This window comes from Telmatherina bonti (genome assembly GCF_933228915.1).
Source record: "Telmatherina bonti genome assembly, chromosome: 8".
Lineage (NCBI taxonomy): Eukaryota > Metazoa > Chordata > Actinopteri > Atheriniformes > Telmatherinidae > Telmatherina > Telmatherina bonti.
Window position 1 is genome coordinate 22357376 of NC_136626.1, and position 20956 is coordinate 22378331.

The 20956-nt window shown below is 41.0% G+C and overlaps 1 protein-coding gene across 1 annotated transcript in view; it reads right to left on the reverse strand.

Moving 5' to 3' along the window:
• Positions 1 to 62: 62 nt before the first annotated feature.
• Positions 63 to 20956, reverse strand: part of insrb (insulin receptor b) — a gene marked incomplete at its 5' end in the record, with an annotated part of 50770 nt that continues 29876 nt past the window's right edge. The window contains 21 exons of the mRNA XM_079245639.1: positions 63 to 1258; positions 1655 to 1789; positions 1916 to 2045; positions 2142 to 2304; positions 2479 to 2589; positions 3222 to 3451; positions 3541 to 3608; positions 3772 to 3868; positions 4645 to 4801; positions 6288 to 6436; positions 6610 to 6763; positions 6910 to 7048; positions 8350 to 8548; positions 8646 to 8813; positions 9217 to 9467; positions 9561 to 9687; positions 10320 to 10531; positions 10617 to 10761; positions 10873 to 11012; positions 19424 to 19557; positions 19645 to 19853. Coding sequence (XP_079101765.1) covers positions 904 to 1258; positions 1655 to 1789; positions 1916 to 2045; positions 2142 to 2304; positions 2479 to 2589; positions 3222 to 3451; positions 3541 to 3608; positions 3772 to 3868; positions 4645 to 4801; positions 6288 to 6436; positions 6610 to 6763; positions 6910 to 7048; positions 8350 to 8548; positions 8646 to 8813; positions 9217 to 9467; positions 9561 to 9687; positions 10320 to 10531; positions 10617 to 10761; positions 10873 to 11012; positions 19424 to 19557; positions 19645 to 19853 — 3473 coding nt within the window. The 3' untranslated portion in view covers positions 63 to 903. The remainder of the gene's footprint in view (positions 1259 to 1654; positions 1790 to 1915; positions 2046 to 2141; positions 2305 to 2478; positions 2590 to 3221; positions 3452 to 3540; positions 3609 to 3771; positions 3869 to 4644; positions 4802 to 6287; positions 6437 to 6609; positions 6764 to 6909; positions 7049 to 8349; positions 8549 to 8645; positions 8814 to 9216; positions 9468 to 9560; positions 9688 to 10319; positions 10532 to 10616; positions 10762 to 10872; positions 11013 to 19423; positions 19558 to 19644; positions 19854 to 20956) is intronic.

Genomic DNA, 20956 nt, shown 5'->3' on the forward strand with positions numbered 1-20956 from the left:
TATATATATATATATATATATATATATATATACACACCTAATAAAGTATATCAAAGCAGCAGCTATTGGTCAATCTGAGGATCTTTTTTTTATCCAATTATTAACTGTTTAAATATCCTTCAACAACATAGTGAGGACAGAAATAAAATGAAGCAAAAAAGAAATAAAAGTATAAAGCAAATAAATTAAAACTATTCACCAAACACCAGATGAAATCTGTGTGTTGTTTGGAATTCTGCAGAGCCAAAAAGAATAAAACCGAAAAGAAAAACATTCCTCTAGGAATAAATGTTTGTTCTAGGATCAAGTTTTTGCAAGTCATTCCACTGATTAAGTCATCGTACAAAAGGAACTGAGTGTAAGCACTGACAGACACTTCTCTTTGTTTATAGGCCACGTATAAAAAGGCCACGATCTGAGTAAAAAGATTTCATTTGGAGAGCAAAGAGAAGGAGCACAGAAATGTGGAAATGCAGATCGGTGGGAGACTTGGGGAAGGTTGAGCACGAGCAGCCTTCTTGGTTGTACTGTTTGTTGTGTTCACAGTTTTTTGGGTTTTTTTTCTAATTTTCTATGTTTTTTTTTTTTTTTCTCACTGTTTCTGTCACAAGAAGTCCTGGAAACATGTTGAAAGATACTGGTAACATTAAGTCTGATGTGTCATGGAGCAAGTTAAAAAGTGTTTGCATCCCGTGCTTGCCTGTGCTCGGCAGCCGTGAGGAAGAAAATAAAAAGTCCTGAGATCTGCGTCTTTATCTTTTCATTTTTAAGGGCTCCTCCAAGAAGAAGAGGAAGAAGGAAATCAATAGAAAACAGAGGAACATGAAGGATAACAGGAGAATGGATTGGAAGAAAGGGGGGGAAGGGAAAGGTTAAAGAAGTCATTTCAGGAATCAGGAAATGTTAGGAAGGGCTGGATCTGGGCAACGATAAGATTCTTCCGTTTTTTTTGCCACCGTTCATGTGTGTGTAGGGGACGTGCTCCTCGTAGTTCCCCCTCAGGGCCACCGAGGGCCCGCTGTCCCTGCCTAAACTCTCCTCTCTCTGGGAGTAAGAAGATGGGTCCAGGGGAATGCTTTCCATGTTGTCCAGGTCCAGGTCAAACTCCTCTGTCTCTGGAATTTTGTTCTCCTCGCTGTAGAAGAAGGAGAACTCCTGGAAAGAAGGGTGCAGGTCGTCCCGCAGTATCTCGATGATCTCGTGGAACGTCGGACGCATCTTGGGATTGTACTGCCAGCACATCTGCATGAGGTTGTGCCTTGGAAAGGAGAAAGAGAAGAAACTTACTGAAGGTGTATCTTTGGTAGACGCTGAGAAAAGCTTTAAAATGTATGTTATGTTAGGTAAACATCAATCAGACTATCAACGGCTGATCACTCAGGGACATTCCTTAGAATAAAAAATAAAACAGTCTAGTATGCACTCACTGATAAGTTTAAAATACAGTAACTGTTTTGGTTAGTACATCTTTCATTGTTATATATGTGTTATTGTGAAAGGAGTAGAAGTCTTATTTTATTCTGAAGGTATAAAACGGAAGGTGTGGACGGAAGTAAGTTTTGGTCTGTGTAGATGTGGTAAACATGGCGTCAGTTAAATAAAGTTAACATTCGACTTCGAAAGTGAGTTTTTTTTTTTTTTTTGTAACACTTACATCCTCTCAGGGCAGTTCTCTGGTCGGTCCAGGTATCCTCCATCCATAACAAACTTCAGGACTTGCTCATTGGATAAACCCTGGTAAGGCTGCTCTGCTAATGTGCTAATCTCCCATAGCACAACGCCAAAAGACCTGCACAAACACACACACACACACACACACACACACACACAGAAATACAAGCAGATGTTGTTAAATGCTACCTGTATGCCTCAGGATTTGGAAACGCTACACATTAGCTGCTGAGGTGCCGCTTACCAGCAGTCTGAGTGGGCCGTGAAGACCCCGTCCTTCAGGGACTCTGGAGCCATCCACCTTACAGGAAGCAAGCCTTTCCCTCCTTTACGGTAGTAGTCTGTCTCGTAAATGTCTCGCGTCATACCAAAATCTGAAGAAAGACATGACGAATGAGACACTTCTAGCATCAAAAGCTACACTCCCTGACAAGCAAGGAGCTGATAAAAGAAAAGGCATGCATCTGCACCTCCTATCTTGACGGTGAAATCCTCTGCCACCATGCAGTTTCTGGCTGCCAAGTCTCTGTGGACAAACTTCTTGGCGTTGAGGTAAGCCATGCCGTCTGCAATTTCTGCTGCCATCTGGAGCATGTCCTTCAGAGTGGGCGGTGAACGGCCTGACGGGTTGTTCTACAAACCACACGAACCAAAACGAAACGATGAAGTTCGTCAACAGCCTTTGAAAATAATTCTTGCTTTTACTCAGGCCAATTTCAAGCCAAAGGGGTTGTAGTCGGTGCATTTCAATTTGATGTTCGACCTCAAGTTTTACTGAAAGTAAAATAACAGTGAGGAAATGTGTACCTCAGAGTCTGGTCTCAGGCTCCGCAGGTAGCTCTTCAGGTCGCCGTGAGTCATTAGCTCCATCACCACCAGCGTGGGTTGACCTTTGGACACGACACCCAACAAACGGACCTGTGAAAAATAACATGAAAATCTTTTCTTTATGGCTGGTTTAGTCAACAAAAAGGTTCAAATTACATTAGTATGTGTTTCTAAAGACTCATTCCTGCAGATACACACATAGAAAAGACAAAAAGAGTCGGGCTGATGATACCGAGCATCATGCTTGCAAAACAATGACTCTTTTGAAACATATTAAATATAAATTATGTTTAACATTTAAAAAGGGCCGGTGTGAGAGTCTAACTGTTTACCAGATAGTGAAACTGCCACGTTAATAAATCATTGCTACACGTCAATTCTCTCCTCATCACGCCGTAAATAATAAAGAGACCTTGTAGATCCCAACAGGATTTTTACAGCGGACGGCGAAACACATGGCGGTTTAATTGGTGCCTCGTAGGTTGTGTAATGAAATATTAATGGCAGGCAAAGATGCAATCCGAGTGTGAACATTTGTTTTGGAGTCAAACTGTGAGTCAATATGGTGGTTTCAACACAACGAGCCAGTCATGAGTCTGTGAGTGAAACATGTTCAAGCTGGTTTTTGCTGTAATATTCTGTATCCAACGAGTGCTCATACAGTCCTGTCAGTCAGAGCTGAAGTGCACAACGAGGACGGGGTTTAACTAAGTGATTCGTACCACATGGTGACAGCTGAAGGCTTTCATGACCGAAGCTTCGTTGAGGAACTCGATCCTTTCTCGCAGGCTGGCCGATTCATTAACAGTCTTGACGGCTACGCGGGTCTCTGCTTCTCCTTTCACAATGTCTTTGGCGATCCCTTCGTACACCATGCCGAAGGAGCCCTGACCCAGCTCTCTGAGCAGCATGATCTTCTCCCGTGGCACCTCCCACTCATCAGGAACGTATACTGCAAGAATGACCGAGACAAGGCGATGATTTCACAGAAACAAGCACAGAGGAAGCAAATCTGGAAGGATGTTACGATATTCTCCTCACTGTCGTTGGCACTGAAGTACTCAGGGTTAGGTGAAGTGATGAGATCCCCTAACGGGCCTTCTGTTTGCCTGCGACACATCCACACAAAGAATGTAAGACACGGCAAAATTTATGAAGATGCAAATTTTCTCCAATATGTCCTCTATTGTTTTATCCCGTCGCTAAAAACTGAAGTATTCTTCAAGCATTGCTATAGGATCGTGTCATATTACACACTCTTTAAGAGTTTACCTCTTCTTGACGACGATAAACACTCCACCTCCCACAATCAGTAGAAGAATCAAGCAGATGACAGGAGCGCTTACAATCCAAGCTAAACCTGGATTAGCTGCATCAAACAAAAAATGTGTTATGATGAGGTTTTTAACATTTAAAAATACCAACAGGAAGCAAAACAGAATAATGGGCTCGACACACGGGGGGATTCCTGTGATGCGGCGAAAATCGCTGCCCTCCTCCCGCCTAGCAACAGGTGACATTCCTGCATGTGAAATTTCACCCGTTCACCTCGACGTCGTCTTGCGACGTGACACAAGAAAGTTGGGAAATGTTCAACTTTTAGCGCTGTTGCATGACTCGACAACCAATCAGCCAGGGTTTCACTGACTTATCAAGCAAAACGTGAATTTTTCTAGATCAATGTTAAAATCTGAACTGAAATGATGATATTCACCAGGATGTTTCATTGCTTTTAAAATAGGATCAATCTGGGGTTGGTTTTTTTTTTTTGTTTGTAAACTAGAGTTAACAGCAAGATTTGTCCATTTGAGCAAAATCTCCCGACTCGTCATTTTATACGCCTCATCTGTCACATACTGCAGGGAAAAAAGCCAGAATTCCCTCCAACATCATAACCAATGGAATTTCTTGGAGACAAGTGATCTGGGAACGTGATGCGTTGTCACTGCTGTTTGTCGAGTTCCACCCCCCCCCATGTGACAAGCACATAAAACTTGACATCTTATATGCAAAGCTGGCAGTTTTAAAAGAAATGTCACTTTACATTTTCCAAAAATGAAATAACATTTATGAAGTAACAGCCAGATAAATTAGTTTCAGAAAGAAAACAAACAACTGTAAATGTTGGGCAGCCTTGTGTCTTACGATTTGGCATGAAGAAGTAAGTTGTTGCTGTAAAAGAGCCATTTCCTGCCAAAGACGTAGCTCGGACCTTCACACTGTAGTTTCCAGGCTGCACAAGTGGGAGTTTGGTGCCATTTAGCTTGAGGTAGGCTGGCCGTGAAACACAAGCCGTGTGATACTGAACAAAAACAAAATGAAATACAGTTTAGCAACATTAGTCATGCCTAAGCAGGTGTGTGTGTAAGAGTGTAGGAGAACAGAGGTTACCTCAAAGGTTAATTTACCCCAAAAGAGTTTTTCTAAATAGAGTTCTGCAACCTAAGTGGGATCTTTTATAAGTAAAGAAAGTGCCATAAAAGCAAACTAGTAAAACACTTACAGATGTAATAATGAAGTGTGGAAAACCAACTTTTTTCCCCCAGATCAATCACTTAAAGGGTCAGAAAAACTGTCTTGTTAAATGCAGACAGATTATATTGTTTGTCCAGCTTACATATAAAAAGTTGTTTCCACCCAAAATAGCCAGGAGTTTTAGTCCCAGCAACTTTCTTTTAAAGGAACTAGAATGTCATAAGCTCCGACTCTAACCTTATGCATCCAGAGAGCAACCCTATGAACCTCTGTCATTTATCAAGCTCACTTATAATTAAAACAATGTAGTATCAGCAATAGTGTGCAGGAGTAGAAAAATGATGGAAAACAAAGTAAATAAAATATGATGCCACTGGCATGCATTAGGGTGTCATGCTGGGGGATGCTGGGATGTTTTTCTGCACACTTCCATCAACACATTGCAGCGATTTACAGCACTTTACACAATAAAACACATTTTCTACTGGTTTTCTGTGTACTGTATGTAAATATAAGATTTGCAAAGTCCTTTTTAATAACCAGACTTTTTGTAGGCTCAAAAACAGCTGTTAAAAAGTATTTAACTTTTGAGCTACCAACATGCTACAAACCAAACAAGCATTTCAAACATCCTACATGCTTTGACTGTTGTTTTAAATAAATCTAGACTGGTATCCCTGGGCTGTTGGGTACATGCAGCGGATGTTCTCTGTGCAGTGTAAAAAGAGACGTCGCCTGAGATGCGACTCCATCCCTTCCACTGCACTCTAGTCTTCCTTCCTGCCTCTGTTACTATGGTAACAGAGCAGCTGCTGGCTCGTAAGGTCAGGCAATGCAGCAATGAATAGCAATGAACGGTGAACACACTCATTTACAGCACGTAAACAGCAAGAGCAGTTAGCACACTCTGCCACAGACAAGAACTTTTATTCCCAAATACGATGAAATTTTAATATGCAAACACACGCAGCCGGAGACATGAGTGCATGCAGAGGTAGCAATGGGAGATCCTAAACAAATATTTCCTTTCTTGCTTTCCCTACTTGAGGAGGAGACACTGTAAACAGTAAACATTTCCTTTCCTGTCTACCTTTTGTCCCCAGATTATACCAGATTTCTGCCTTTTCCCCCCTCGACTTAAGCTTTTCCTCTGCGTCTGTGTTATCTCCTGAGCAGAACATAACATTGAATTAAGACTGAGTCTCAAGAATCATTGAATTCAAGATCATTTCTGCCCCCATCTTGCCCACCTCACTTCCCCTTTCCTCCCTGTATCCTCGCCCTTTGAATGTTTGATAGTTGTTGGTACTGACCTCTGCGTCTCCAACCTTCTTGTAGAAAACTTCATAAAGGATGATGAGGCCATTGGGGGAGACCGGTGCATTCCACTTAATCAACACATAGGGAGGCTCAGCTGTCACAATTTCATGGGTAACAGGTTCTGGGATGTTGTCTGCTTTTTCTGCAGTCAGCATACAAAGAGGAAAACTTTCAGAGAAAAAAAATGTTTTGTGTACAAATGACAACTGCACACCCTCAATATCTATTTACCCCCCACTAAAGGCTGAAAGAATTTGGTTTGTGTGCATGAAACATGCAAAAGACACTTTAAATCGATGGTGCTTTTGTTCTCACCCTCTGGCATAGTTCGAGCACTAACATATGTAGCCATGCTGCAGCATTTGAGGTCCGTCAGATCGTTGCAAGCCATTATCTCTATCTTATAACTTGTGAAGTGTTGTAAGTTGGAGATGACTGTTGATTTCTTCGAGAACACCTTTAGCTCCACCTGGAGAGAAACAAAAAGAGACCGAGTTGCGTCAACGGTGTCTGTAATACAGCTACGATGAGTCATATCAAATTAATTTCTTAACGCGGTTTTGTTTTTCTTCCCAACATCTTGAAGTAAACACAAGCATTAAAATTAGGTGAGACCTTGGATTCCTCTTGGTTTTCCTCTTTGCCTTTAGGCGAGGCAGTGGTGGAGCTAAACTGCAAACTGGGGATCGTGGTGAGAGGCAGAGAGGATTGGGTGGAGTTGGCAACCCCCACTGAGCGGCGTCGACGGGATGATCTAGAAGAACAGAACAAGTAAAGAAGGAACTGGGGTAAATGATAAGCAGGCTTAGAGGGTTGTCTGTTTCATGTTTGCTTATCAAACATGAAATGAACAAAGCAGAGATCCACAGAAAAAAAGAAAACATTTAATGTGTATTGAACTCTTGCAGATGACAGATGAAGCAGCTGTTGCAGAGACAGACAGAGAAGACCTGTGCTCACACTAACCTTTACAGCAACAAGTCTAACTTCATGACATTTATCTAGAAGTAACATCTACTGCCCTGCCGGAGGAACCAGCAGCCCCTTCCACTGGATGGTGCCAATGAGCAGATTCCATTTTACACTCAGATAGCTAGACTATCAGTCAACCAGAAGACCATGAGGTCAAAACAAAGAGAAAAATCTTTGCTACTCTCCAAAAGTGACATTAATAAGTGTCATTAGATTCCTGCAGTGATGCCTCGTCTCTGCTGCACTGGGCCGGACGGAGTTAAACCAGAGCTGATGCTTACAGAGGGAACTACCTGCATCTTCCTTTTTATGCCACGCGAAAACAGCATGAGAAGTTCTGCCTGTACCAAGACCTTGGCTGGTTCAGAAACATGGGTTCAGCTGAGGTGTGTGTGTGTGTGTGTGTGTGTGTGTGTGTGTGTGTGTGTGTGTGTGTGAGAGACTGGGAGTTTGTGTGTCTCCAAATGCAGTCTGCATGACTGCACCCCTGATTGGCATGAATGATAATGGGCAAAGTAATCACTCCCCTAGGGCAGCAGAGACACTCTGGATGTTTGTGTGTGTGTCAGGGGAAAAGGACGGGACACTGGAGTCCAGACACTCAGCACCTCCCACCTTTAGAGCCCACCCCACTCACCCCAGCAGTACCCAGTCAGAAAACAAGGGTTTAGGAAAACTACACACACATACACACAGATCCAGATAGAGGAGACAGAGTTGGCATGGAGCAACTTTAAGACACACACTGTGCTGTCTGGGACAAAAGAGGAGTGATCTAGCTTGACTGGAATGAGGGGCACAGCAATCGCAACAGAAATGAACAAAGCAAGATGCTCCAGTGCTGTAATGCCCGTTGTACTGAGTTTTTAAAGGCCACAAGCCTTTTAAAAACAGGCATAGAAAGTTGTGATGAAGTGCTGGAAAGTAGCTGATTTCTCATTCTTCATTCAGGTTCCTGGAAATTCTCATTCTGAGAATATCCAGGAACAATTACAGTCATAAACAAGTCGCAGCTACAAGAATAAACTGACATTTCCCCGCTTTGAAAGTGAAGTTGAGACATTTTGGCCATGAACCGTGTACCTGCTCTCAAAGACTTCATTGTGGAGGTAGTTCTCAAAGGTCTTGCGGTACTCTATCTCCTCCTGCTCCTTCTTCAGCTGACTGTCTGTCTTGGGGCAGGCACAACACTTTCCGCCTGATGTGGGCTCATCTGTGTGGTTCCATTTCTGCTCATCTTCACTGTCGAGGTGTGTCGGGATACGAGATGGCAGCTTCATGCCTGGACAAGACAGACCGCAATGAGGGAAGGTTGAGCAAATGACTAAAGGGAGCAGCTGATAAGTGAATACTCCATTGGCTAAATGGGGAATAAAAACCTTGTAGGCAGTAATCAAACTTGTAGAGGTCGCTGTCCTCTGGTTGCTTACGACAGATGACCCGGTAGTGGGTAATATTGCCGTTGGGATTGGTGGGAGGCTTCCATTTCAGGATGATCTGAGAGGATGAGTTGGAGGACGAGATGGGGTCCAGAGGCACAGAAGGCTCTGAGGGGCGGGGGTAAAGGTACACAAACATACAAAAGTCATTTAGTCTTCTCAAAAACAAAATACGCTGAAGTCTTTGTTATAAATTGGATGACACATCAGACAAACACTGAGGAGATGCAGACAGAAAAGCTCTTTTTTGGTTTTTATCACAATTTCTTTTGCTAATCTTTTTGCTAAAAGGTTTAAGGACATGAAGCCTCCTACTGAGCTTTCCTGCATGGAAGCAATGCAGAGTTTTACCAGGCAAAAAATCCTGTTAAGGATCTCTAAGGGCTGGGACACATACAGTAAATTTGTTAAGCGTGTGTTCTGTAAGAAACATTTCATGGAGCCTTATGATGGTCGGATGCTCAAAGTCTTAATAAACGCATGAAAATCTATATAAACAAGTTAAACTTACTGGAAGCATTGGTGCGGACATAAATGATCTCGGTCTTGGCTCCGTGAACCTGGTTGTCATCAGATGATGACAGCTGGGTTATGACCATAATGGCGTACTGTGTCCATGGTTTCAACTGTTTGATCAGGTGCCTTGGATCTTCCGCCTTCTTAGTATCCGAGGAGCGAGGTGGTGGCTCCACATCCGCAATCATCCAACTGTTAGAGCCACAGGCATCTTGCCCGTCAAACTCTGTCACATTTTTAAACGGTCTGCAGCAGGTCGAGAAAAAAAAAAAGATGTATCAACAGAGCTTATTTAGCTTAACAACGCAAGGTTATGGTGGAGAAAATATTTTTACTCACGCCTCCTTGTAGAGAACCATGAATCCCAACAAGTCTCTAAAGTCTAATGGCCAAAATGGCTCCCATCTCAGCATAATCAAGTTTGGCGAAGTCTTGATTGAGGTGAATTTCAGCAGCTTTGTCTCACCTAAAAGACAAGAAAGACGAATCAGCCTGTGACTTTCTATTAAAAAGATAAAAGATTTTATTGCTTTCTTGAGAGGGACACAAATTGAGTTCTTTAATGTAAAAAAAAGAAAGCAGTTTGTGTTTAGCCAATGAAAAGCTTAGAATTATATACAGTCTGAACTGAGCATGTTAAGACTCCTGAAAGGTTCTGCATTTAAAAAATAAACAACAAAAAATTGACCTTTTTACTAAGGTTTTTATTGTATACTTCTTTTAGCTCGTAAAAAGTCTGAAGACACCGAGCTGCTTGGACTTTATTTCCTGGACTTGATGATGACATCACCATTGCACAGAATTAACTAACACCAATTTAATGGCTATCTTAGTGTGCTATGAAAGACTTAGCAGCTGCTCATACACCATAGGTCACAGAAGGCACGAGCAGGCTTTCAAGAGATGTGTAATGCAAAGAAGAGATGTAGATTCTGGCCTGTAAAGTTCAAGTAAATCCTCCTGACTTCTTCAGTTTTCTTTAACTGTAACTGTCCATTTATTGTAATATCATCATTAACAGCAAGGTACTCAAAACTGTACTACAAGCACACAAAGGAACTAAAATAAACACAAAAAGTGACAATGTGGTGATCTTACAGGAAGCTTGGTCGCCGTTGTTGCGAGCGATGTCCCCCTTCTGGTTTCGCTCTTTGGTTCCCGTTACCTCCTCCATCTTTCTGATTTCAGACAAACAAAGTTTGGAGTTGTGGAGGAAGAACGTACGGCCGCGCAGGATAGTCAGGTTATGCTTGGACCAATCCCACAGCTCACGCAGGTTGCGGTTGTCCAATGCATAGAAAGCATAGGTGCTAACGGAGACAGATGGAACGCAGATTAATACCAATCACAGTTGAAGAAACTAAAACAAAGAACAGAGTATGGAGAAGGACTTACTCTCCCTCAAGATGTTCCCCCTTTATCATACGTAGCTTTCTTAGGAAGGAGAGGGAGACCAAGGCGTAGGCTCTGCGCACAGCAAGGTAACCTGTGATCACCTCAAGCTGTCCCAGGCTAGCCTCCAACTCAGCTGCTATATTATCTGTAACCCGAGACATACACACAGCCAGAGACAATTACAATTAGAGCAAACCCGGGGGGGGGGGAGGGGGGCGCACCAGGAAGGAAGGGGTGGATGTGTAATATTACTTACTCCCTCCTTGAATCTTGATGATCATGTTGCCTTGAAGAACAGTGCACCCTCTTAAAGCCTGTGCGGAAGTTATGGAGTCGATTGTCTTATTTCCCACACACAGTTTAGGACACAGGCCTGCACATGGTGAGCATGTCAGCCTGCAAAGAGGAATGCAGGTTAGTTCAACATCTAATTCAATGTTTATGAGAAATGAGAATAAATGTGACAAGTTTCTAACATGACAAGTATCAACTCAAATGTTTCAGTGTGTAGGAAATGGCGAATAAAAAAAAGACTGAATGGTGCAACGCAGGAATGCACACTGCTGCAGTGTTTGGTGTGGGTTAAGATGCTGGCTGACTTCAAAATTTAATCTTTTCAATGGGATTTAACGGATCTAGATTTCGTCTAGTTTGCCTTTTGGTGAGCTAGGTATTTAAACATTTCTACAAAAAAGAAAAATTATGAAGAAAATACACACATTTTTAAGATTTCACATTTTCAGAAACAACCATCTGATTGTTACCAGGTCTAAAAATCATGTAATCACATCTAATAGCAGCAAAGAAATACGTTTTCATTAAGGAATTTATTTTTTTTAAAAAGGAGAGAGGAAAAAAAAAAAAAGGTAGGCGCATATTGTTTTAGAGACCAATCTGAGAAAAGTAAAGATTGTCCTAAACCTGCCTGATGCAGCAGGAAAATGATGCCAAACACTGCAACAAATCCACCACATGATAGCTGAAAAAGAATGCAGGTGTTGAAATGGTCCACCCAGAGTCCAGAACGCAGCTTGAACTGACTGAAATACTGAGATGGGACCTTAAGACAGCGAGCAGGAATAAGTGCTGCAAACCTCAGAGAGTTGAGGCGACATTGTAAAGAAGACTGGGTCGTTTTAGAGAGTTTTTTCTACTTGGAAATCCTTGTGACGTCCCGGGGGATAAGGTTCAGTGATTGTTTACCTTCTACTGGTTAACAAGGGCAGGTAAAAATACATCAGGCGGGTGGAAAATGTCGGATAAAGTTATTTCCAACGATGGCTGGTGAGTTTACCAAAGAGAGACATCCTGCTGCATTTGTTGCTGTGGGTTGCTGTTTTCCACTTCGTTTTCAGGGTCTGATTCAGGTTCCAACATGTAGGGCTGTATGATGTGTGTTGACATTGTATTTTGTTGTTTTTTATTGAGTTCATATTAGCCTAATCCTTCTGTTTATGAGATGTTACAATGACGGCGAAAGCAGTTGCGGTGTGCGCTTCCGATGTAGTGCAGTGGCGGGAGGCGGGGCTTAATGCGGAAGAGTCTCAATCCACTCGTTTTGCCCGCAGGCTGATCTGACAGCCTACGGAGAGGGTCGGTCTGAAGTAAATAAAGCCATTTGTGACAATAACTCGATCAATCCCAGCCCTTCTGGTCTCAGAAATAAAAATAAATTAGCCTGAAATGCACATAATAGTTCCACTTTAAGTGCTTGAATTTACTTTTGTTAAATTAATAATATATTATGTCATGTATCACTGATTAGCTAAATTAGTATTCATTTAATTTTAAGGACAAATATTCTTTTACACATCCTGGAATAAAATCTGACATTTAACTTCACTAGGTGACAGTTATTTGGTATCATGGTAACAGCATGAATTAATTCACCCTCTGATTGGATGCACTGATGCATTTGAAAGTCTCTCAATAAACCCATAAGCTTTTAGAAATGAAATCAGATTAAACAAGCCGTTCTCCACATTGGTACGGATGCAACAGGCAGGAATTCGCAAAGAATCTGATCACAGAAACCCAAAGGCTGAAACACCAGCTGCCGCTCCCAACAAGCCTTCCTCTGTTTTTTCCGCTCAGTTCTGCCAGTGACACCCTCTCTCTGCAACCATGTGCTTTTGCACAAAATCACATACACACACACATATGTGCTGCACTGAGGCCTTGATAGCGCCTTTCAGGGAAATTCATTCACTAAAGATACGTCTCGTCTAGAGAGCAGTCAGGAATACGTTGTACAGACAAAAGCGACCCTGCGCTTCATTCACAAACAAGCACTTTGTCTTTGAAACACCCTCAAAAGAACCTAATCCTCCTTTTTATTCCACTTCCAGCCTTCACCTTCCTAACAAAGGTTAGCTTAGGCATTGCCTAAAATTCTGAGTTTTGGTTGGTTGGCAGGAAACTCGAAAACAACCTATAATCACACTGATTTTATCATTAATTAAAAGCAAGAAAGTTTATTTAATTTTCCCAGTATTGTGGAAAATAAAACCACGTATCAGCTGAAGGCGAGCGGATTGGCAATGGATCATCATGGTGGATTTGGAAGCTTTCAAATCTGTTTAATAACTCAGAGTTGAGAAGAGTTTTATCAAACAGTCACCTTTATAATGCAGCCCCTGCACATAAGGATCAGCTAACAAAGAAAGCTGTTGTTCACTGTGGGACCATGTAAGCTCTGCATATACTGCCCGCTTCTAATTCTGTGTTTATGCAACTCTTATTATAATCCCCTCTCCAGGAAGCACACACACACACACACACACACACACACACACACACACACACACACACACACACACACACACACACACACACACACACACACACACACACACACACACACACACACACACACACACACACACACACACACACACACACACACGGTTACCCAAATTTTGCCAGTAACCATGCTGTCCTCACGATGACTTTCAGTAAAAATACATGAAACTCCCAGAGGTCCTTTTCTGGATTTTGCCACACACTAATCTTTAACACACCGGGCTCTTCTTTATTTCAGTCTCATCAAGCTCTCAATACTTGACTCCAGTCAGAACCAAAATCCTTGTTTTCCCTACGACTTGGGGTCAGAAGAAACGCTGTAAGAGGCCCTCTAAAACAACAAGAATATAAACAAATTAAAGGGTATGTTGTGTCTTTTTTTCCCCCACTTGGAAAATTGTGTATTCAGTTTCTTAAAAAGCAACGCTCCAGTTGCAGCGTAGAAAGGGAGAATGTTACTGAAAACGCAGACATGCAGGCAGACAGGCCAGGATGAGAGACAGCTCTTAAAGGGACAGTGTTAATCTGAACTCTGTGACTCAGACTCCCGGCTCTGTTAAAGCCATTGAGAACTGAGACCACAGCTGACACTCAGGTTTGGTTTGGGCCCAACCCTGGCAGAGGCAAGTTTGTGTGTCTGTCAACACACAGTCATACTACAGTCACACAGTTCTGAAAATATGAGAGAACTTGTCTCATACAGTAGGAAAAGGTAGATAAAGCCAATGATACTCCCTTTAAAAGATCAGACGTGATTAACATCTGTGTAAAAAAAAAAAAAAAAAAAGCACGTTTAGAAAACCTGAAATCATTTTCCAGTTAAATCTAACAAAGAGTTTCAAGCTTCTTTTGGACATTAGGTACCATAAAAATATTCATTCTTGTATGAATTTCTTTAAGTTTAAACAAATATTTGTACATACAAATTATATAATTCATCCAAACTTGAAAAAAAAAGAAATTAATTTAATTCACAGTTGAATGCAGTTCTCTTAAAAGTAAAACTTTAATTGCATGTATGCTGCAAAAGATGAAGTAAAATCTGATTAGTTGGAAGGCTATGACATGTTTAGTAAATAAAACAACAGTTTGAACATCTGAAACATTTTCAATTAAAGTCTGTTTAACCATTTTTTTATTTGAATAACAGTATTTGTTATCTTAAGACGAAAAAGTGTCAGAAAATGTAAACATAAAAAAAATTCTCTTTAAGATAGAAACAATTTCAATGCGAAAGGCCTTCTTGCTTTCTATGTTGATTTTGGGGTCGAGCACAGCGAAAGTGCACTTCCATTTACATACAAAGGGAGCGGGGCGATAGGGGGAACGGATCTCGAACAGACTGCTGTAGTCTTGTCCACTTCTCTTAAGCTACTTAGATACTTCAGTGGGCAGACAAAGGAGGTTCTTCTAGGTCTGGTTTCTCCTAGACACTGTCACTAGAACAACATCTGCGAGCCAATTAACGGAATACAAACACATCTACTGAGGCACCGTTATCTAATCATAATAACGACGACAGTGGTTTTGATTTATTTAGCACTTTTTGAAACATTATTTAAAGCATTATTCCATCTTATATTCACTCCATATCCATACGTGCTGGCAAGCTACATGTGTAGCAACAAATGGCCTGCTGGGGCAGACTGATGTGGCAGCCAATCCACGGCAAAAGTTTCTCACCAATAATAATTTCATGTTCTTTTAAAATCTCTTGCACCAAACAGGTTATTTTTGGTTGTAACATACAGTGCGGGATCATGTTACAGCTGATGTAACAGATATCTCCCTGCCTCATTCAGAACAAAACACTGATCCAAGCGGGATCTGAAGCTTCAGATTGTTGTGTTTACATGTTTTGTTCTAATTACCCTTTTTCATCCAAATGCTGGTGTCCATGTAAACATGGTAAATAATGCACAAAGCTAATCAACATTGACAGAAATGATTTGTTAGACAAACTTAACATGTGCCATTGTTTAAATTGGTTTAGTTTTAACAAACTAGTTTTTTTCTGCGAACAAGTAACAATGGAAGTGATTGTGTGAAATCAACACGTTGCATTTTCTCACATTGATCGCAGTCCGGTCAAAGCAACATACCATGATGGCAGAATTATTAATATCTGTAAATATAGAATTATCTTCTATTGAACTAAAATAATTTATCTTTACCAAAACTGTGATTTACACACAAAAAAAATGATGCAAACCTTTTGGTCGCCATGGTGATGCATACTGATGCGAGTGTTTTTGGTCTACATATTATCAATAGCCTCTTTCCCACTGTAGGAACCATTTGACGTTCCTGTAACCTTTTCAGTTCTTTGGCGCATTCGGACAGATCGGAACTTAGGGACCATGCCCCTGAGTTCCTATAACCATTTCAGCGCCTACTCAACTTCCAGGTCTTTCCTTAGTTCTGTAGGAACGCATCTGACGAAGCAGGCTGACGTAGGTGATAGCTACGCCCTCGCGCTGAGCGCCGCTACTTAATTTCCGCATCGTCAGACCCCGCCATTTTTAAAAACCACTGTTTACGGAAGCATGGAGAACGCAGCTGATAAGTGGACGGACGACGAAGTCAGAGCCCTGCTGGCCGTTTTTTCAGCCGAGGAAATCCAGAGGGGGTTCGAAAGCACACAAAGAACACGATGGCCTTGTCGCTCTCCATTTTTGCTCCTTTGTGGTGTTTTCCTCTTTGCGGTTTGTTTTGTTGCTGAGTGGCGCTAAAATAACACGTCACTGTCGCAGATGGTTGCGTCAGATCGGTAGCGATCGGGTCTCCGACTCAAGTCCGAATGCAAAGTGACACGGTTCTCTGGCGAAGGACAGTTCTTAGAACGCTTTAGTTCTCAGAACACAGTTCTTAGAACGTCTCTGTCCGAATGAGACTAATGGTGCAGGGACATGGATCTGTACTTTTATAATGGGAAGCTAAAGGAGACAAAAAGCCACAAACTCCCACTTCTTTGCAAGTGAATATATTTAAGTATGACAACTAGTAATTAGTCAAGATAAATCTCCAGGTAACTGATGCAGGCCTGTATGATATCCTCTGACATCATGGCTATGGAAAATTGTGTATAGGAGAATGTGTATCTATTTCTGATCTAACATCTTTCTAATTGTGTGTGCAGCTTCTCGCCAGATTAAGTCACCGCAATGATGATTGTTATTGCTGCTGCTAAACAGCATGGCAGCAACACTGACACAGACTGCAACATTGCAAAGGAATCTTAACTGTTTATCAGATGGTGTATATGCACACAAAGTGGTGTGCAAATGTTTTCGATGCTTTGGAGGTTTTGTTTCTTATCCAACATTGAGTAATGGCAGGAAGCCATAAGCTTCAAAATTCATTGTGCACCCCAAAGAAGCAGTCACAGTCATCATGATGAATGAAAGAGAGAGACAGACGCTTTGAACAAGGAGTCTGGAAACAGTCAGCATGGTCCCCACAGAGCCCTGATCTCCACATCAACACATCTGCCAAGAACCTTGAAAAACTGCACCCAGGAGAACTAAACTGTGACTGGTTCAGTTTTTTATATTTACTACAGTTTGTATTTACAGAAGGGAAAAACGACATTATTTAGTAAATCATCCTCATGTTTTGCAACAATGAAGCTCAGTGAGTGAATGATCATGCCATTAAAACCGGCTTTATCCACGTTTCAATGAATGTTTTCATCGCCTAAAAAATTTATACCTATTTTGCGCAGAGGGTCCTTCAACAGAGGATGGACGCAACATTTCTTTTGCCACCATCGTCTCAATATGGACCTACCTTGCTTTAACCAGCACCTTGTGGTAATTCTTTACTAGCAACGTAAAGGAGGAAACAACTTACCAAACCATTCGCCAACCGCAGAAAAAATAATAATGCAGATGAGTGAACCGCTGCTCTGGTACAAAGTGTGTTGCACTTTAAAAATCTATTCTAATCGGGTACAACTATGAGAACAAGCAGAACCAAAACGGCAAAATTGCTCTGTGTGGAACCCGTTCAAGAAAGTTAAAACTAAGGCCCAGTGTAACCTTTGCCAGGGAAAGCTAGCATGCAGGTCTACCACAGCTACAGACCACTGAAGAATGGAGCATTCAACAGAAGGTCCATCCACAAACTGGCAGTCAATGGCTAAGTTTGTCACCAGACAAAGTAGGTTTGATGTTCTGCACGAAGAGCTCATCACAGATATGCTAGTCAAAGACGTGCTTCCCATCAGCAAACTTCCCTCCGCTCTCCTAATGTCTTCTCCTCCTTTTTATTCATCTTTTTGTTGGGACAGATCTCTTCTCTTTTAGTCCAGCTGAAGTAACGGCTCCTCTGATCGCTGTGGCATGAATGTTTAAGCCACATAAATATTTTACCCAACTGGAAGACATGCTACCCTCATTGCACAAGCCTCATGTATGTGTATTGAAAGCATGTAAACAGAAGTGGTTTCAAAACACATACTTGGCCTCAAAACAAATGTATGTCATCTTTGTTTGGCAACAGCTACTGAGATTAAATCAGAAGGTCAATATTGTCTTCTGTCCTCTTTTATAACTCAACATCCTGAACAAGGTTGCACCCAAGCCTTTTGCACATGCACATAAAGCTGTGAGAAGGTGGGACAATTTTTGGTTGACACTTTAACACAACTTTATTTGCAATAAAGGGCTCAAATATTCTGAAGGACAAAAACCTCTTACAAGAATCTCTTCCTTTCACCTTTAACTTGTGTAAATATTCTTTGACACACTGAAATACTAGCAGCGCAAACCAAGTCTGCAAAACCTTCAAACAGACCCAACAATTCTTCCCATTCATACAGCATGTCTTATTACTTCAGCTGAATAATCCATTGAGCACCACTCAGCCAGACTAAATAAACCGGTTCCAAACAAACCTTCAAGCCAACTCAAGATTACAATTGAACAATTCTTTAAAAGAGGAAAATAATTGGCTACAAAGCTCAATTCACATTATTTCCGCCCAAATACACCGTTGTGTGCTGTTTCCAAAATAATCAACACTCGCTAATTACAAATGATCCATGCTGATAAGTATTTTGCTTGTTACCACAAACATAAGCATTGATAAACATATCTGCTCAATAAACTGCATGAAAACAGCCGTCTTTGTTCTCTGGTGTAGATTGGACTTTCTGCAGCGCTACATACAGTAGGGACCTGTTTGCAGGGAACTTTGCAGGATTTTGGAATATAAGAATAAAGAATAGAAAGTAGGGGTGGCAAATCGAATCGAAAAATAGAATTTTGAGATTTTTTGCTTCACAATTTTAAATTGATTTTTTTTGTTAAAGAAATGTATTTATTTATTTATTTTTTCAAATAAATAAAAATAATCCATTATAACATTATGTCATTTTTATTGATCTTTTTACTTGTCTTCTTGGGCATTATAGCAGCCGAATGATGGTCTGGCTACTGTGTTGTAACAGATTTTAAATTAAATTGGCACCCCAAAAAAAAAAAAAAAATCAAAATCGAATTGGGATTAAAGCATATCATCACGGCCCTAACAGAAAGTGAGTTTGAACTCTTTTAACTTCTTTTTCCTTCAAAAAAAAATTTGATTCACTTTCATACTTTTCCAAGAATCAGAAAAGTTCTGACTGGTCATTTACAATTTTTTTTCTTTTTAAATTCAGTCTCTTGTACATAAGCGTGTACATGGGCTTTTCACTAGACACAACTATTAAGAACGTTTCAAATAAAAAAAAAAATAAAAAAAATTATTTGATTGCCAATAATATAAATATCTTTATCAGCTTTGTGTGACAGCTTACATTTTCCAGAATTTTATACAAAACATAAATTCTATTTTAAATCTGCTTTTGGTAACTTTGCTGTTTGCCAAAATTCCAACACCATCTTAAGAGTACAAATGCTATTGTGTCCAGTGACCACAATGCATTTATTTTTGCTGTGTTGATAGTGGCATTTAAGGTGTGTGTGCGTGCACAAGTGTCTTTATGTGTAAACATAACGTACGTAGTGGAATTTAAAGTGGTGTATCCGGAAGGACACTCCTGAATGCAGGCCCCATTGTGGATGATGTACTCATCGCAGTTGATCTCTTGGCCCTGGTTTTGTTGTTTCGCCTTCTTACACTGGTTGTGAAGCTCCTGGATTAAAAACATAAAACAAAGCGTAAATCCACAACAACCACATTAATATTATGATTTGGGTCAACAATTTCACTTATGGCCAACCTGGCAGAAAGAGAAGCTAACGCAGCGCCAGCCTCTGAAGATGTAGTATCCAGGAGGACATTTCTCTACGCAGGTGTTCCTATGTAGGAGGTTCCTGCAGGCCACACAGCTGCTGGCGTTTCCTGGTTCAGAACAGCCTCCCAAGCACTGGTAGTGGCAGCACTGGCCCTGGCTGCTGCATGGAGCATGCTTACATTTATCCGAACACACTGCGGAAAAGCAGAGGAAAGGGAAAGAAACAGTAAATACCAGTTCTTACAGGTGGCGAGGACTGCTATGTTAACCGTTGAATCTTATATGGCAGCGGGAAAAGAGACCTATTGGACAAAAAACATACAAATAACCTGCTCAAAAGCAAATCTAAGAAGCATGGAACTGAATATAGGCAAACATGTTGCTTTATTTAGTATAAAACAGCTTACAACACAACAGAGCATAAATGGGGGAGAAGGAACCAAACAGTGTTTAGATCTGATCTGAGGACAGTGAAAAAAAGACAGGTCTACCAATATCTGAATATAGCTGCACAAACAATACCCAGCAGCTGACCGACACCTGAATTCCTACCAAGGTGATCTTCTCACCCTAAACCTATCCACTACTCAGAAAGAAGAGGTTTATAATAAAAAAATATTTAAAAAAAAAAAAAAATCCAAGCTGTATTTGCAAAACATCAACTGTACAAAAGCTGACTTTCTGCCTCATGTTTATGAGCACGTTAGCAACCATAGTTTACACACGATGGTCAACAGCAGAGGTCTATAGTACCATGGAAACAACTCTTGACTGCCAAACATTGTGTCGCTGCCTCTTGTCAGCTCTCAGTTGACCTATTGGGAAACAGCGTTTGGTCACAAGAGCCTGATTGTCATTTGTGATAAGATTAGCAGTCAGGTCTGACTTGTGCTCTGTGTGTGTTTTTAAAAGGCTCGTCTGAGAGTTGCAAAGACTCATTAGATCTCACCTTAAATCAGACACTGACCTTTTAAGCATCTGCATATACAAGCTGGGAGAAAACAAGAAAAAAAACTCACTATAAGCCATGGATAGGTAGGGATTTTTTGGGATGTAAATACAATTATATATCTAATCCATAATATAAATTCACCTTGCACGCACACGCAAAGTATTTTGTCCAGACGTAACCCCAAACTGAGTTTCCTGTCCATGACTGTGTTAATCAGGGTCTCTCTCAGGTAAAGACTGTTGGGAGTAGCGGCAGACTTGGGTCAAATAACAAGCTACAAACATTTGTAAGAATCTTCATGTTGCTTTGGGATCTTTAAGGTGAAAACCAACTACTCCAATTAAA